At 34.5% G+C, this 15,341-nt stretch overlaps 1 protein-coding gene across 2 annotated transcripts in view; it reads left to right on the top strand.

Annotated features, from left to right (window-relative positions):
* Positions 1-552: 552 nt before the first annotated feature.
* LOC149785498 (uncharacterized) overlaps positions 553-15,341 on the top strand; it is a 30,334-nt gene continuing 15,545 nt past the window's right edge. Inside the window, exons 1-4 of one of the 2 annotated variants that reach the window (XM_089979283.1) lie at positions 553-681; positions 6,222-6,355; positions 10,995-11,150; positions 14,188-14,754. In XM_089979283.1, coding sequence (XP_089835409.1) covers positions 11,031-11,150; positions 14,188-14,754 — 687 coding nt within the window. In that variant the 5' untranslated portion in view covers positions 553-681; positions 6,222-6,355; positions 10,995-11,030. Of the gene's footprint in view, positions 682-1,205; positions 1,435-6,221; positions 6,356-10,994; positions 11,151-14,187; positions 14,755-15,341 lie in introns of those variants that run through there. The other variant, XM_089979282.1, reaches the window with a different exon arrangement.

Below are 15,341 nucleotides of genomic sequence, written 5' to 3'. Positions count from 1 at the left end.
TGCATTCAGAGCACCTCAGCGATTTTTACTGTACAAGCCACCGCATCCATTCAAAATTTAGTTGTTCAAATATGAACACTGTTCCTACTTGAATGGACTCATAAATAAGCACTTTTCCACTGCCAGTCCGTGTTTGTACAAATAAATTTCACCCAAATACAAAATGTAATGTATTCACTCTGATACGTATTCATACCTTCGATGTTAAACTTACAAAGTATACTTTTGAAGTCAATTACCTCCACCATTTTTTGCCGATGTACAATGCACCACTGTTACACGCTATTGGTTAGTTGGAATTACATACTAAGGGAGGCTACTCATGAAATTCAATAGATGTCGCTACGACAAAGAACTAAAATATCTGCTTGATCCACCAAGTTGTGGATAGGGTTAACATATCGGAACCTCAGTTGGCGAATGTGTATTGTGGTATGTATTGCCAGAACAGCAAACCACAACATACCAGTATACCGGCATATCGTTGGGCAACTACCTTCGTGGTATGTGTAGGTCTTGAGCCTACCCCTTCACCGGAAATGGACTCTTCCAGTAATCAAAAGGTGAAAGTCAGCAGGTTCATCATTTACATTGAAAACTTTTGTTTGACTTGAAACGCGAAGATGACAATGTTGTGGACAGATTAGTGACAATGGCGTTAAACATTAATGAATGAAATGAGTAAGTTTTGTGCATTTTTAAAATATATATCCTTGATGCTTTTCGTTTTTGAAATAGGTAAGGGGGTATATGCTGCAAGGTGGAGGGGGAGGCTCGAAAATATAACATGACCTACTTTTGCGACTACTGTTTAAAGCAGAGTTTCTTTCTTTCTAAGCCAAACACTGAATCAAATTGAGCGGAGCATTTAAACTCATCGGAAAGCTAATGCTTATATTTTTTACATTCCAATTTCAGTACTGCATTAAGCGTCTGGGAACTTTTGTTTGAGAGAAGAAGCTAGTGATCTCTCTCTCTCTCTCTCTCTCTCACACACTTTCTCTCTCTCTCTCTCTCTCTGTCTCACACACACACACTTAAAAAATAAAAATAAATAAACATAACTATATTTTTTACCACAAAAACGAGTGGGACTCTTTGATTCAACGATGTGCACGTATTCGAGAACCGTATTTACATCTCTCAAATCGAACCGGTTCTTGGTGCGGCGCCCGTTTCTGAAATGAAATTTAGTAAAATAAAATGGAAGTAATTAATTGGCAAATGTATTTCAGCAGTAGACGTGAAGAAAATTCTTAATTTGAATAATTGTAAGCGATTAATTACAGTTAAAATATTGAATGAAGATTCACCGTGTTGAAAACATCCTGAAAACCAAGAGTATTGAGCGGTGCTGCTTGCATTTAACGAACGTTGAGACTCATCTTCCTGTCTTCCGATTTTCGATATCACCCCCAAGAACAAAACTATCGGGTAATGTTTCTTACGTAGCACTTAAACAAAAACAAAATGTGCTATGTCTTACATTGTAGGACTAGGACTACGTTGTAAATATACCAGTATATAATATGGAAAAGCAGGGACTTGTACGTATATGCCTATAAGCACAAGACCTGGAAAAAGTGGGTAGTACATTAGTAATGTCATTAGCTACGATGTCGTGGCCTCAGCTTGATTTGTTGTGGTTGAGGTAGGAGTAAGGATACTAATATTAGTACTAGGTAGTATATGAGCACGTCAGTTTGTAGCCAGATTTACGTTTTATGGAAAAGGTTGTTGTTGTTATGGGGTTTAACGCCATTTTCAGCACAAGATAGGCTATACATGGCGGCCAGTATTAATGGCAGAGGAAGAACCCGGGAAAACCCCTGAAAGAACCACCGACCCACGAGAAGCTACTGGTAAGCTTTCTCACATACCCACATAAGCCGAACCTGAGACTCGAACCCACGCAGACAGGTGAGATGGCACAGATCCTTAACGGTGAGCGCTTTATACCACTCGGCCACTTGGCGCCCCTTATGGAAAAGGTAGTTCTATCCGGTGCAAACTATGTTATCTTGAATTGAGAAACAAATTATATCACTTGGATTTACAGTGCAATATGCATTTTAAATCTATGCTTTGTTTTCTTGAACTGAGAAAGATTATGTTACTCAGATTCGTTGTATTGATGGAAACAAAACACTGTAGAATGTAAGTGGTAAACAGCAGACATTACCTAAGAAATATGCTAGTGTCAGACTCATTATACACTTTAGCTAGTGAACTTGTTTAACCATAAAATCAAAAGAAAATTTTGTTATGAGCGAGTAATGAGTAAGTTTTGTGCATTTTTTAAAAATATCCTTGATGCTTTTCATTTTTAAAATAGGTAAGGGGGTATAAGCTGCAAGGTGGAGGGGGAGGCTCGAAAATATAACATGACCTACTTTTGTGCGGCGCATGTGTCTGAAATGAAATTTAGTAAATTAAACTGGAAGTAAGTAATGGGAAAATATATTTCAGCAGTAGACGTGATGAAAATTTATAATTTGAATAATTGTAAGCGATTAATTACAGTTAAATATTTAATGAAGATTCACCATGTTGAAAACATCCTGAAAACCAAGAGTATTGAACAGTGCTGCTTGCGTTTAACGAATGTAGAGATGCATCATCCTGTCTTCTGATTTTCGTTATCACCCCGCAGAACAAAACTATCAGGTAATGTGTGTTACGTAGCACTAAAACAAAAACAAAATGTGCTCTGTCTTACATTGTAAGACTAGGACTACGTTGTAAATATATCAGTCTGTAGGACTAGGTAGTACATGAACACGTCAATTTGTAACCAGATTCACGTTTTATGGAAAAGGCAGTTCCATCCTGTGCAAACCATGGAAGTGTTTATTCACACGACCGCAGTGTTCCAACTTTTGGAAAAACTTTTAGCACGTCCGCCATGTACCCACAGTAGAAGAGACATGCACGGCGACCGGTCAGTGTATTATATTCGGAATGTATGATGCAAACTCGGCTAAAGATAAATATACCCATCGCTACCTATACAAGTTTTGGTGATAGTCCTACAATGTAAGACATATCAGTTATCATATGTTATTTATGTTTTAGTGCCAGCCGCCCAAAACATAAATAGTGTCGAGTTCTTACATGTAGGAATAGTTTGGCAGCCGATTCATTGGACAACAAAACATAAAAAGGGACATTGCCCCATTGTGTCTATTTCTTATGTTGCCCATGTACTAAATTTTGCAAAGAATTTAACCCCATTAGCTAACAATATTTGCACTGCAAGCATTGTCTCACAGTTTGGATAATAATTGCACACAATATGGTGTACAAACAGTTAGAGATTAGTATGTGACTTAGTGATTTTCCTCAAAAGAAAAGATGCTGATAATTTAATTTACATCAACAGTCCAGAATATGCAGCCATAATAGTATGTACATGTAGTAAAGAAATTTCATCCTTTAATGTATTAATTCCAGTAGTAGGCTGTAAATATGCTGACCACTCAAGCATAGGTTCCAGGATTGATCTCACTGTTCTTTTTTAAAGATAATTATTTTGGTACGTGTTTTGTTATCTTGAATTGAGAAACAAATTATGTCACTCAGATTTACAGTGCAAATGTGCATTTTAAATCTTTGCTTTGTTTTCTTGAAATGAGAAAGGTTATGTTACGCAGATTTATTGTATTAATGGATATAAAACACTGTAGAATGTAAGTGGTAAACAGCAGACATTACCTAAGTGTCAGACTTATTATACCCTTTAGCTTGTTTAACCATAAAATCAAAAGAAAATTTTGTTATGAGAGTAATGGAAAAAGTACATAGACTAGGTGGCATTACTGAAATTTTTCTCCTTTTAGATAAACTCCATATTTATTGTACAATTTTAACAGCATTGACCTGCAAATATGGAATTAAAGGCAATAAGTTGTGAAAATAAGTATGATCAGATGTGCAGCATTCATAAGAGTAAATTATATGTAAATGATTTATCTGGCAGCTGTGTGAATAATCTTTCCAGACAAGGTACCTGGCAGCTGTACAAACTCTTTCTCAGAAAAGATGCATGGCAAATAAAAATATATAAAGTATACATTAACAGGGTAATGTAGGTGCCGTTATCTTAAATATGATATTAACTGTTGTTTTAAAATGTAATAGTTGTTTAAATGATTTAGTTTGGACAAAGCTGGTTCTTTTCTGATTGTTGGGTGATATGCAACTCAGTTGTCATTACAACTTGAAAATTATTGATCACTTTAGACTTGTAAAGTGGCAGTTGGATACCAAAGTGAGTAAAGAAAAGGGGTCTGGTTTAATCACTGCCAGTGCCAGGTAATACACATTTTTTATATCATTGATGCCTTTTGTTTTAAAATTGCAAGGGGAGTACAAACTGCAGGGGTAGGTGTATACTTTAATTAGTACAACATGCCAACCTAGTCTTCATGACTTGTAATTTGCAGGGAGGTTAAACTTAACCAAATGAGTTTTAAAATGTATGAAATTTTGCTGAATCACGCAATACATCACTATTAGTACATGCATACATTAGATGAAAACCACAGTAATTCTAGTACATTATTACACAGATACATGATCCAGGCCTGCCAAACATTTTTGGTAAGAAATCCTGAGAGTTTTATTTAGTATCTGCCTTTTATCCAGGGCTTTGGCAGGCCTGTACAAGAAATTGTTGTAAAAAGGAAGTGGCAATAAATCAATCATAACTATTGTTAGTAATCAAAAAATGGCAGATTGTGTTTACAGGAAATCCAAAATTGCCTCCAAACTTCTGTCTTTGGTGTTGATTAGTAATTAGTTGATGAAAATACATTAACCAAATAAAATTTATCATAAATGCTTTTGTTTCCTGCTCTGGGCTAAGCACTCAGTAACTCGATCAACAATCTACTGTGTAATCTACGCCCAAATGATTACATGTATTAACAATTTGAGAACCTGACATCCGGAAATTTGTTAAAATACAATAAAAAATCATGAGAAGGAGCTAAAAAGCTGGAGAATCTGGCTTTTATCTGGATATTTTGTAGTCCTGTACACTTTACTATGTATTATACTTTTAGACTTTTGTAGCTATATGACATTTCATGTATGCAGATCCAGTAATGTTTGTTTGATAGTGAAGATTAAACTAAACTTAAAATGTTGCATCTCAAGTGACCACAGGGGACATTCTCCATCTTCCAACTGTCATTGTCTCTGTAACTGGAATAAATCCTCATATCTTCATCATTACTGGGGACAGCTCAACCAGAGTGCAGAGTGCAACATTAACATATTTTCTATAATGTTAATATATTACTTCAGACTTTAGCAACTAGTGCTTCTTGCCTACTGAAGATTTCAAAACTAAACAACGCATAGCAGGGTACCCATAGTACAGGTGTTGTACATAAAATAACCATCCTGACATACATTGTACTATAGCTGACTACTTGATAAACTGATTTTAATTTGAGTACATGTAGCATGCTATATTTTGTGGCACACTGTAAAGGTGTCCATACAAGGAGGGGTTATAAATATGAGTCCTCATTCAGCATAGGTGGCAACATTGTTGTTATCCCTATTGTGATAATAAAATTTGAGGCATATAATTTGATGTATTCATTGTACTAAACAACTAAAACAATTTTTTGCAAGCATTATTAAAGCTTTTTCTTGAAAATTTTTGATATCATTAATCTGATTGATCAGTGAACTGCAAAGTTTGCTTAGTTTGCTTCTGGGATGAGTGTTGTGGAAAAGGACAAGTCTTTCTGCACATTGAATATAATGTTGTTTCCTAAAGGAAACAACAATGGTGTTTATGTAAAATCTGCCACCACCAAGTTGGTTTTTAAACATGGGGTCATGAAGATGTCCTATAAGTAAGGTGCTTGCCTCGACAGGTCATTCACATTCATTTGTGTGAGTTCCAGTATTGGCTTGGCCAACATGGGAACGTAAGAAAGCTTTCTGATAGCTTCCTGTGGGTAGGTGGTTCTTTCTGGGGTTTCCCCCAGGTTTTTCCTCCACCATATATACTGGCCTATAATAGGCTGAAAAATGGTATTAAACCAAAATAAAAAAGAATATTTGAGATGTACATCTATCTTGTATCTATCTGTCACATAATTTTTTTAAAGGTACCTTTATTTTTGTTTGTGTTGAAAATTTGTGTTGGGACTTAAGTGTGGTAAGAATTTATTTACAGTGATGATATTTTACAATTTCAGGTGTTTTGCTAGAAGTAGATAAAACATCAAGAGGACATTAATGAATGGATCATACATGATACATATAAGTTCCAGCACATGTAGGAATTTGAGGAAAGATTCTCAATGTCAGGGCAGAACCTAAAGATTTAAAGGTTAGTTGTGGAGAAAACTTCAGAATGTTTTTTTTGTCATGTTTTTTTTGTAGAACATCCTGTGTAATAAAATACAATTTCCCTGGTAAAATTTACTCTAACCGATTTCTAAAAATGTCAAATTAAAGTTAGTGAAAATTTAGATTGTTGAAAATTACCAACCACTTTACCTTCTTTGACTAAGGCTTTTTTTAGGGTCTGTAGGGGACCTTGAAAACCTTGAAAAGCCTTGAAAAATGAATTGTTCCTTCATGGCCTTGAAAACACCTTGAAAATTCAAAATATTGTCTGGGTACCTTGAAAAACCTTGATTTTCATCAAACCAGAAGGAATTAATAGTTTTTGTTTTACAGACTTAAATAAAAGAAAAAGGAAGAACAATTGCTAAGTTTGTGCTGGAATGGAAATTTTTCCACAATTGGCCACTGCACAGTCTTACATTTTAAACTTTGATTGTATGAAGCCTGGATGTTGCAGTGGTTTAAATTTGAATCATTCGCTTCATGTCTGACTGCCGATTCCAACTTTGGTGACTAGAAAAATATAGAATTTGGATTATGAGATCTTTCTCAGAGAGCATTGCAAAATGCAAGTTCTGCCAGAAGGATATTGATTTCTTTGCAATGGGAGAGAGTGCTCCATGGTCACATGCAGCTGAAAAAAACAAGCTCTTATAATGGCACTTAATACAGGCAAAACAAGAAGTCTTTAGCATGAAATCATTTTTGTTAAAAGAGGTACGTGTGTGAACAAGAGATTAAAGTTTTAAAATAGAAACCGTATATAGTCTTAATTTGGGATTGAGTGGAAATAGGACAGACAATAATTGCAATGAACACAATAACTCTAAAAATAGAATACAGCTAAGCTGAGAGAAATATTAATATATCTAATATATAATAGTTTAAAATATCCATACGCTGTTTTTAAATAAGCAATAATATAAAAAAAAACAAATATCTTAACTTTTTGTTTATGGGGATGAGTGAATAAGAAAGGAAGGTACTGAAAAAGACACTGAATCACTGACAGCTGCTGATGATGACTATGCACTGAAAGCAAAGATCCATAGGAAAATTGCCATTATCACGACATCAAAATAATTTGAGGAAAAGTGAAAATGACAAAATCGTTAAACTTGGAGCTCATGAAAAACAGCTTGATGACAAGCTACAAGAACTGAAAAATTCACTCTAAAATATTTTGTAAATAGTGTAGTGTAGACAGAGTTGTTGTTGTTGTTGTTGTGGGGTTTAACGCCATTTTTCAGCACACGATAGGCTATACATGGCGGACAGTATTAATGGTGGAGGAAGAACCCGGGAAAACCCCGGAAAGAACCACCGACCCACGAGAAGCTACTGGCAAGCTTTCTCACATACCCACATTGGTGTAGACAGAGTAAAATGAACATTGTTCAGTGACTACATTATTCTAATTTCCAGATGTAGCATGTTTAATATTAATGGGAAAGATATCAGTGATCATACTAATGACTTCATGTTTTATTTATTTTAATAAAAAAAAGTTTGCAAGAAATATTCCTTGTATAGAGTAATAGTAAGTATTAATTTGTGTTTATATACAGTTTCATTTATGTATCCTTTAAAATTAATGTAATAATGCACCTTGAAAAACATGATTTTGAACCTTGAAAAACCTTGAAAACTTTGAATGAAATATGCTACTAACCCTGTTTTTTTGTTGTTGCTGTAATGTTTGTATTCATTGTAGAATATATCTGCCAGCCATTAGTATAGAATTGTATTGATTGCATGATCGATGCAAGTAAAAATGATTTTGATTAGTAAAATATTGTGACCAGAAACATAAAACGGGCTATTGGTTTCCCTTTTTTGAAATTTGAAGTCAAGGAAGATGCAGAAAAAAATGATCTACCAGTTATACTGAGACAAGCCAGGAAGCATTACGTAGAGCTGTCTTAGTGGGTTTTTCTGCTACATCAGATTTTGTTTGCAAGAATATTACTGATGACAAAATCTTCTGATGGGGGCTGGGTGTATGGAATATGACCTTGCGAGTTAGAAAGAGAGAGAAGAAGAAGAATATTGAATACAAGTCATTCCCTTTCGTATGATATGTAAATCTGAACTGCGTTAAACCTTTGCTGTATAGATTTATGATGGGAAAATAAGGGCAGAAAGTATAAAGTACATTTAAAGAATGTGCCTTTTTAAAGAACTGCAGTTTTTTCAATGAGTTAGTGCCCAAAATATTGACTAAATTAGGGATCAGTTGTATTCATTTTCTCATTGTGGCTTATATAATATAAATGTTAGAAAATATGCCAAATTTGAATTTTTGTATTTGAATGCAAAGTATTTTCATAATACTTTACAATTGTTTTCATTTATATTCCCTTTTTTCTTCTGATCTGTTGATGACCATATTAACCTTTGATCTGTTGATGACCATATTGACCTTTGATCTGTTGATGACCATATTGACCTTTGATCTGTTGATGACCATATTGACCTTTGATCTGTTGATGACCATATTGACCTTTGATCTGTTGATGACCATATTGACCTTTGATCTGTTGATGACCATATTGACCTTGGATCTGTTGATGACCATATTGACCTTTGATCTGTTGATGACCATATTGACCTTGGATCTGTTGATGACCATATTGACCTTTGTTGATGACCATATTAACCTTTTTGATCTGATGATGACTTTTTTTACCTTTGATATGTTGACCATATTGACCTTTGATCTGTTCAAGACCTTATATACAGCATTGGTCTTTTCATTTCTTAAATTTGCATAAATTCATACATCCATAATCTCTGTGTTAGCAGGTTCTTTGTTCCAGTAATGCATCTCTTTCATGTACATAGCAGTAATAGGTAATACCTGTACAAGTTTTTTGAGCATCTTAATTTCAAATGCAATTATTTGTAAACAATGCAACATAAATTTATAGGAAGACTGATAATGGGGTTTTTAGTTATAAAAGATCAAAAACTGAGTTGAAAAAGAAACTCAAATAATCAACTTTTTAAAGTATTGCAGAGAGTTCAGGAAACATTAAAACTTAACAGACTGTTTATTATCTAGTTGTATACATAACCAAAATAGTGAATTATTAGGAAGTCAGTTAATAAAGCTGCATTATAACAGTAACAAGAGTTGATTGAATATTTTGTCATATGTCCATATTGCATTTTATGGTTTGAGTCTAAGTATTAGCAAGACTCTTGAGAGCAATAAAGGATAGGCTACAATGCCCTTTAACATCTTAAACCTGCAAGCAAATAGTTCCTTCTTTGCCCCTCGCTAAACCCTTTTTACATTTTATTGAAATAAGGTGATAAATTCTAATAAAACATCAGTAGCATATTTTATTTCCATGTCATTCTCAAAAGATCTGTGCCATTATATGCTGTATTAAGTTTTTATAGAAACTTTGTCCCTTGTTTTTTCAAAAGTGACATTGAACTTTGACCTCGAGTACCCCAACCCACCCCCAACACCCACCCCACCCCCAATACTAGGTTTCCTTTTTTGGTCCCAGGTGCAAGCCATTCATTTAAGTTGATCAATTTAAGTTATGTGGTCAAGCACCAAACTTAACTGCTGACATAGTTTGGTTAAAGAACTTGGTCTACTACAGAAGTTACTGTTATTTGCAGAAGCTCTTTTTGGTTCAGTTGCAAAGTAGTTTCTGATGATAGATTACTGATGTCTCTCCATCCATCTGGTATGAACATTCAGGTTTATGTCATTTTCTCAAACACTGCAACTTGAAGAGCACTTATGATGTATTTTGGATATATCATTGGAGTACTACACCTTGCAGTGAAAATTAGGTCACTGTGACATATTACAATAGATTGATTTTGGTTAACCTTTGCATTTTCTCTCATTTTCTCAGGCATTCTTGCCTGTGGAGTCTTCAAACATGATATCTAATTGTATCCAGAGAATTTCTATGCCCTTCATTGAAAACTAGGTCACTATGACCTTATTTCACGTTTCATGAATTGATGCTTCCCATTGCATCAAACTCAGTTTCTCTAGGTTACGATTGCTTAAGATCATTTTCTCAAACACTCATAAGGTGATGCCCATAGAGACATAAACATTGGTATTTGGGTCAATCAGTGGTTCCAAAACAAAACAATGAACAAAAGCTACAAAGAATGTTACTCCATGAGTAAAAATTAAATAGTTTGCAGTCAGGCCATACTGCCATTGGTAGTTATTTATTCTTATGGTTACGGTAACATTGACCTTTTGACCTCCAAAATCAATAAGGCTTTGTAAGCACTAAAAATGAAAGTCATCAGGGTATAGAATTGAAGTTATTGCATTCAAACCTTTTTTATTTGTTAATCTTTGTATTTTTTTAACCTTTCAACCCGAAATTCTATAGGCTTTGTCCTGATCCCAAGTACAAACAGTTGTCTAGCTGGGTGGATGCAAATGACTAGGAAGAAATTATTATGAAGGAACCAAAGAATGCACAAGGAGATGGATAGATGGACAATTTTATAGCATAATTACCTTACAGATGATATAACCAAATTGCACATATCAATCAGGCTAAAATCAAACCAGCCTGTTCATGTAAGACTGTTTTAATGCTCAGATTCCCACATTTCTATTGCAGGACATGTGTGCATTTTCACCTTAGAACCATTCTGGGATGGAAAAAGTATTTGTCAACACAGATCACAGACCTCAACTGGTCAGTCAACTGTCTTCTCTCTGGAGATGCAAAAAATACTGTGATGCAGTTATTCATCAGGGGAGCTCATGCTTTGAAGTAAGCAATGGTGAATACTAGTTGTAAAATGCAACCAATCATACAGCTGACAGTTCTTTATCAGAGTCCCATACAGTTAGAACAATGTAAAGTGTTTTGATTAGATAAAATTGGAACATGATTTAAATTCATGACACAAAAATAAGGCCAGAAAATGAAAAGAAAAATATTTAAGATTTTTATGTAATTTTTTATTTATGAGTCACCTCAAATTCCATCTTATTTAACATGAAATTCTTGAGCAATTAAATGAGGAAAGTAACAGTGAAATTTACTGTTGCAAATAGAGTTTTATTGGCAATCCATTAACATTACTGCTATCCCATTCTAACAGAGCTTGAAAATTTCAGTTTGAAAAGAGCAGAAAGTGTAATTCTCAATGGCAAGAAGTTACATTAATTGTGCGACATTATATCATATTATATCATAGATTTTATTGCTGCTGATTTAGACTTTTGACTATTCAGACAGCATATTGCATTTGCTGTGTTTATTCCAGAAATGGAAAAAGTGGCATCCATTGTCCCTTGTCAGGTCAAAATAAGGAGTCATTTAGAGAAACAAAAATTGGGTTGCAAATACCCTTGCCTGTTTTTTGTTTATTGAAGAAATTAAAATATACATTATTATCAGGATTTTATGTCTTTGATTTATTAATTTCTACAATAAATATTCAGTTATATGCTTTGAATCAATTGATCTGGATTCAGACTACAGTATGGTTTTCTACAAAATTCTTGTCTGCTAAATAACTCAGTTTAGGACATGTTTGTTTTAGTAGACATGGAAACAAGCACATCGTTGGTGCAGAAGGTTGTGGGTTCAAACACTGGCCAAGTCAGATCAGATATTTCAGTGCTTTGGGTCTGTGAATCTTCATTGGATGTGGTGGCAAGCCACCGCATCCAATCAAAATCAGGTTGTTTAAACACTGTTTCTACATGATCAAGAGAAGGGGAACACAAAACTGGAATGGACTCATAAATAAGCAATTTTCCACTGCTGGTCCATGTGTGTATAACAGATCCTTTCCCCAAAATACACTTGTAATGGCTTCTTTCTGGTATGTAGTCATACTTTTGATGTTAAATTTACAAAGTTTCATTTTGAAGTCAGTTGTCTCTACCATTTTTGGACAGTTTCAAAAGCACTGCTGTTGCATGCTGTTGGTTAGTTGGCATATCAGAACCTTGGCTAACGAAGATGCCATACTCCTCTAAACTTTATTTTGGACATTGTAGTCTACAGTTTTTATTCCTTTCATATGCAGCACTGTTTTCACTGAAGAGCTCATCTTCTCTTTTTGGCATATGTTACCAGTGATTCACTGTGTGCTTTTGATTGGTGTCTTAGCAAATCAAAATCAGTAAAACATTTCTTTCAGCCAATGAAATTGATCATCTTATGATTCTTTGGCAATGAGTGCACTCTATTCATTAAGCATGTATGTGCTCTGTTCAGCCTAAAGTCAACTAGCACAGTCTTTTATCTTTATTTTTTTTTTGTTGCACTGTATGGGTGCCATGATGGGAACTTTATTGTGCCAAAGATGACCCATAAGGATTGTTGGCCCAAGAGCATGCCTTGAAAAAATCCTGCATTTGCAGATGTGTTACCATAAATCCTTACCAGTCCAACAAAGTTTGAGTGTGTTCCTGGCTACTGCTCATTAGGTCCTTTCTTATAATTTAGAAAAAACTTTCAAAAATTGTTTACCAAGATTTTTGAACAATATTTCCATCAGTCTAAGCTAAGAAACATGTCAAAGAATCTAGATTTGTGTAGGATCAGGTTGGCACATTCGTAAAGCAATGTTTGTAACTAAATCTTTTGCTTTGACACATATGGGCATATTCAAAACTTATACGTATAACTTAAGTACAGTTTAATTGCATTCTTGTTTAGAGGACGACATGATGCACATTGCATTTATGCACTATTTGACACTAATAAATGATGTAATTATGCTTTTGAAGTTATGAAACATTTGGAACAGCCGCTGCTATTTCTGCAAAAGAAAAATATGCCTTGGATGTATGTTGGTGCAGTACTTTCCAGAAAAATGATACATTTTGTTTGCTATATTTTTTTGTGCAAAAACGAAACCCCAACCTATTTGGACCATCTCTGGTTTTCTGTGATTGGATTAACTGTAGAATTGGCAGAGAAGATATGAATGAAATATAGCTTGATGCATTCGTAACCCTCGTTTCATAAATAGCCAACATGGTTCTTATAGCAGCTTTCAATGTACATTCATCGTATCATCCAGAGGATTGGCTTTGACTTTGAAAATCGTCATGAATATCTGCAGTTGATTTTTATTATTGAAAAAACAAATTTTGCCAGCTATTCTTGTTTGCAACAAATTTTTATGGTAAATCAGATCATTTTGTGCTCTTTATAATGACTTGAAAACTTGAAAATGCTGTCTTTTAAAAGTTATATTTGTACTGATAATAATTCATGTGCATGTGTATCTGCTAGGGAAATCCCACCGTGGGTGTCAGATAGGGAAATCCCTCCCTAAGAATCAGAATTTGTAGGTAGTACAGCAAAGCCTCATACCTACCCATAAATTCTGATCTTCAGTGGAATTGCCTTATCCAACATCAGTGCATATTTTGGATTCTATTAATCTGTTTCAGTCTTATCATTGTCTTTCTGCCCAGTCATGTCATTTTCCATCGATTTAGCTTGATAACTTTTGAAGGACTTCATGGATTGAAACCAAATTTAGTATAAAGATTTATCTTAGGAAGACTTGTATCAGGTTTGATTTTTGCCAGTTTACAACAGAGTTTTCAAGAGTTATTGCCCCTTTTTGTACTACTCTGCCTTTCAAATTTTTGAGAGCATCTGTGTAGTATTGATTCATATCTAAGTACAGTTGAAGGTTCTCATTACTTCACGCCTTTTCATTTTTACCATGTTCTCTATTACTCTAGCATGTCTGACTTCCAGAATATAACTTGTTTAAAAAGTTGTTACATACAGATACATGTATAATTGCAGATCTCCTCTTTGTTCCTTTCAGCTACATAAAATAGTGCTTTTTGCCTCATGTCCAAATGCCTTGAAACAGCTTATGCATACGGAAGACAACAATGTGTTTGATTTCTATCTGACCGAAGAATTTGAGGACCTGTCTGTTAATGCATTTCTAAGTTACCTTTATGATGGCACCATCCAGCTAAATCAGAACAATGTAGAAGGGCTTGAAAGGATAGCAAAAAAGCTTAAATTGCTTCCATTATTGCAGTTTTGCAAGGAATTTTGGAACATGCTCGAAGGACAGGCTGGCTTTCAGAGACAGATTTCATCGGTTCATGATCAAAGGGATGCAGCTTTGCAGTCTTCGTTTAAGCCTGCAGCAAGGGATAATCTTCATACTCCAGATAGCACTACCAATATTTTAACAATATCAGAAGTAATCCATGAAGAAAGAGGTCAGGCATCTTCAACTATAGTCGCACCATCTAAAGGGACCAGCTCCATAAAGAGGACATTAGAGTTAACAGACATACAGATTAAAATAGAACCTGAGGAAATGGAAGAGGATGTGTTATATTTAGGACCTGGTTCTTCAAAAGTTGGAATTCATGTAATGTTTTTTTTAATTATTATTATGTAATAATATCATGTCATTTCAAGCCCTGAAGTATGATTGATATTACAAAATCAGACCAGACTACACATTTTTAAAATAGACCTTTTCTATAAAAGACTTACATGACATCATTAGTTCCTTATTAAATTGTTGAAATAATGTTTTTCTTACTGTTGCTGTGTCTTGTAAGTATAGGTTAAAATGTGTAGTTTTGTGTATCTTGACTGTAATTAATCTCATTTATTTAGTTACAGCCTTATTGTGTGTCAGTATGCAATTCTGTTTTGTGTCAGTGTCATAAATGGTTATTTATATCAGTCACTGTCAGTTATTATGTCTTTACATTCTGTATCACTGTCATAAATGGTTATATATTTCAGTTGGTGTCTGTCAATCTGTCTTTCCATCTGCATCAGTGTTAGAAATGGTTATTTATATCAGTCAGTGTCTGTCAGTCTGTCTTTCCATCTGCATCAGTGTCAGAAATGGTTATTTCATCTGCATGAACGTCAGAAATGGTTATATATATCAGTCATTCTGTCTTTCCATCTGCATCAGTGTCAGAAATGGTTATTTATATC

Source organism: Sinohyriopsis cumingii, chromosome 13 (assembly GCF_028554795.1).
Source record: "Sinohyriopsis cumingii isolate HCF-2022 chromosome 13, ASM2855479v2, whole genome shotgun sequence".
NCBI classification, from domain to species: domain Eukaryota; kingdom Metazoa; phylum Mollusca; class Bivalvia; order Unionida; family Unionidae; genus Sinohyriopsis; species Sinohyriopsis cumingii.
Note: the sequence above shows the minus strand (reverse complement) of the source record. Positions and strands in the feature narration are given on the sequence as shown.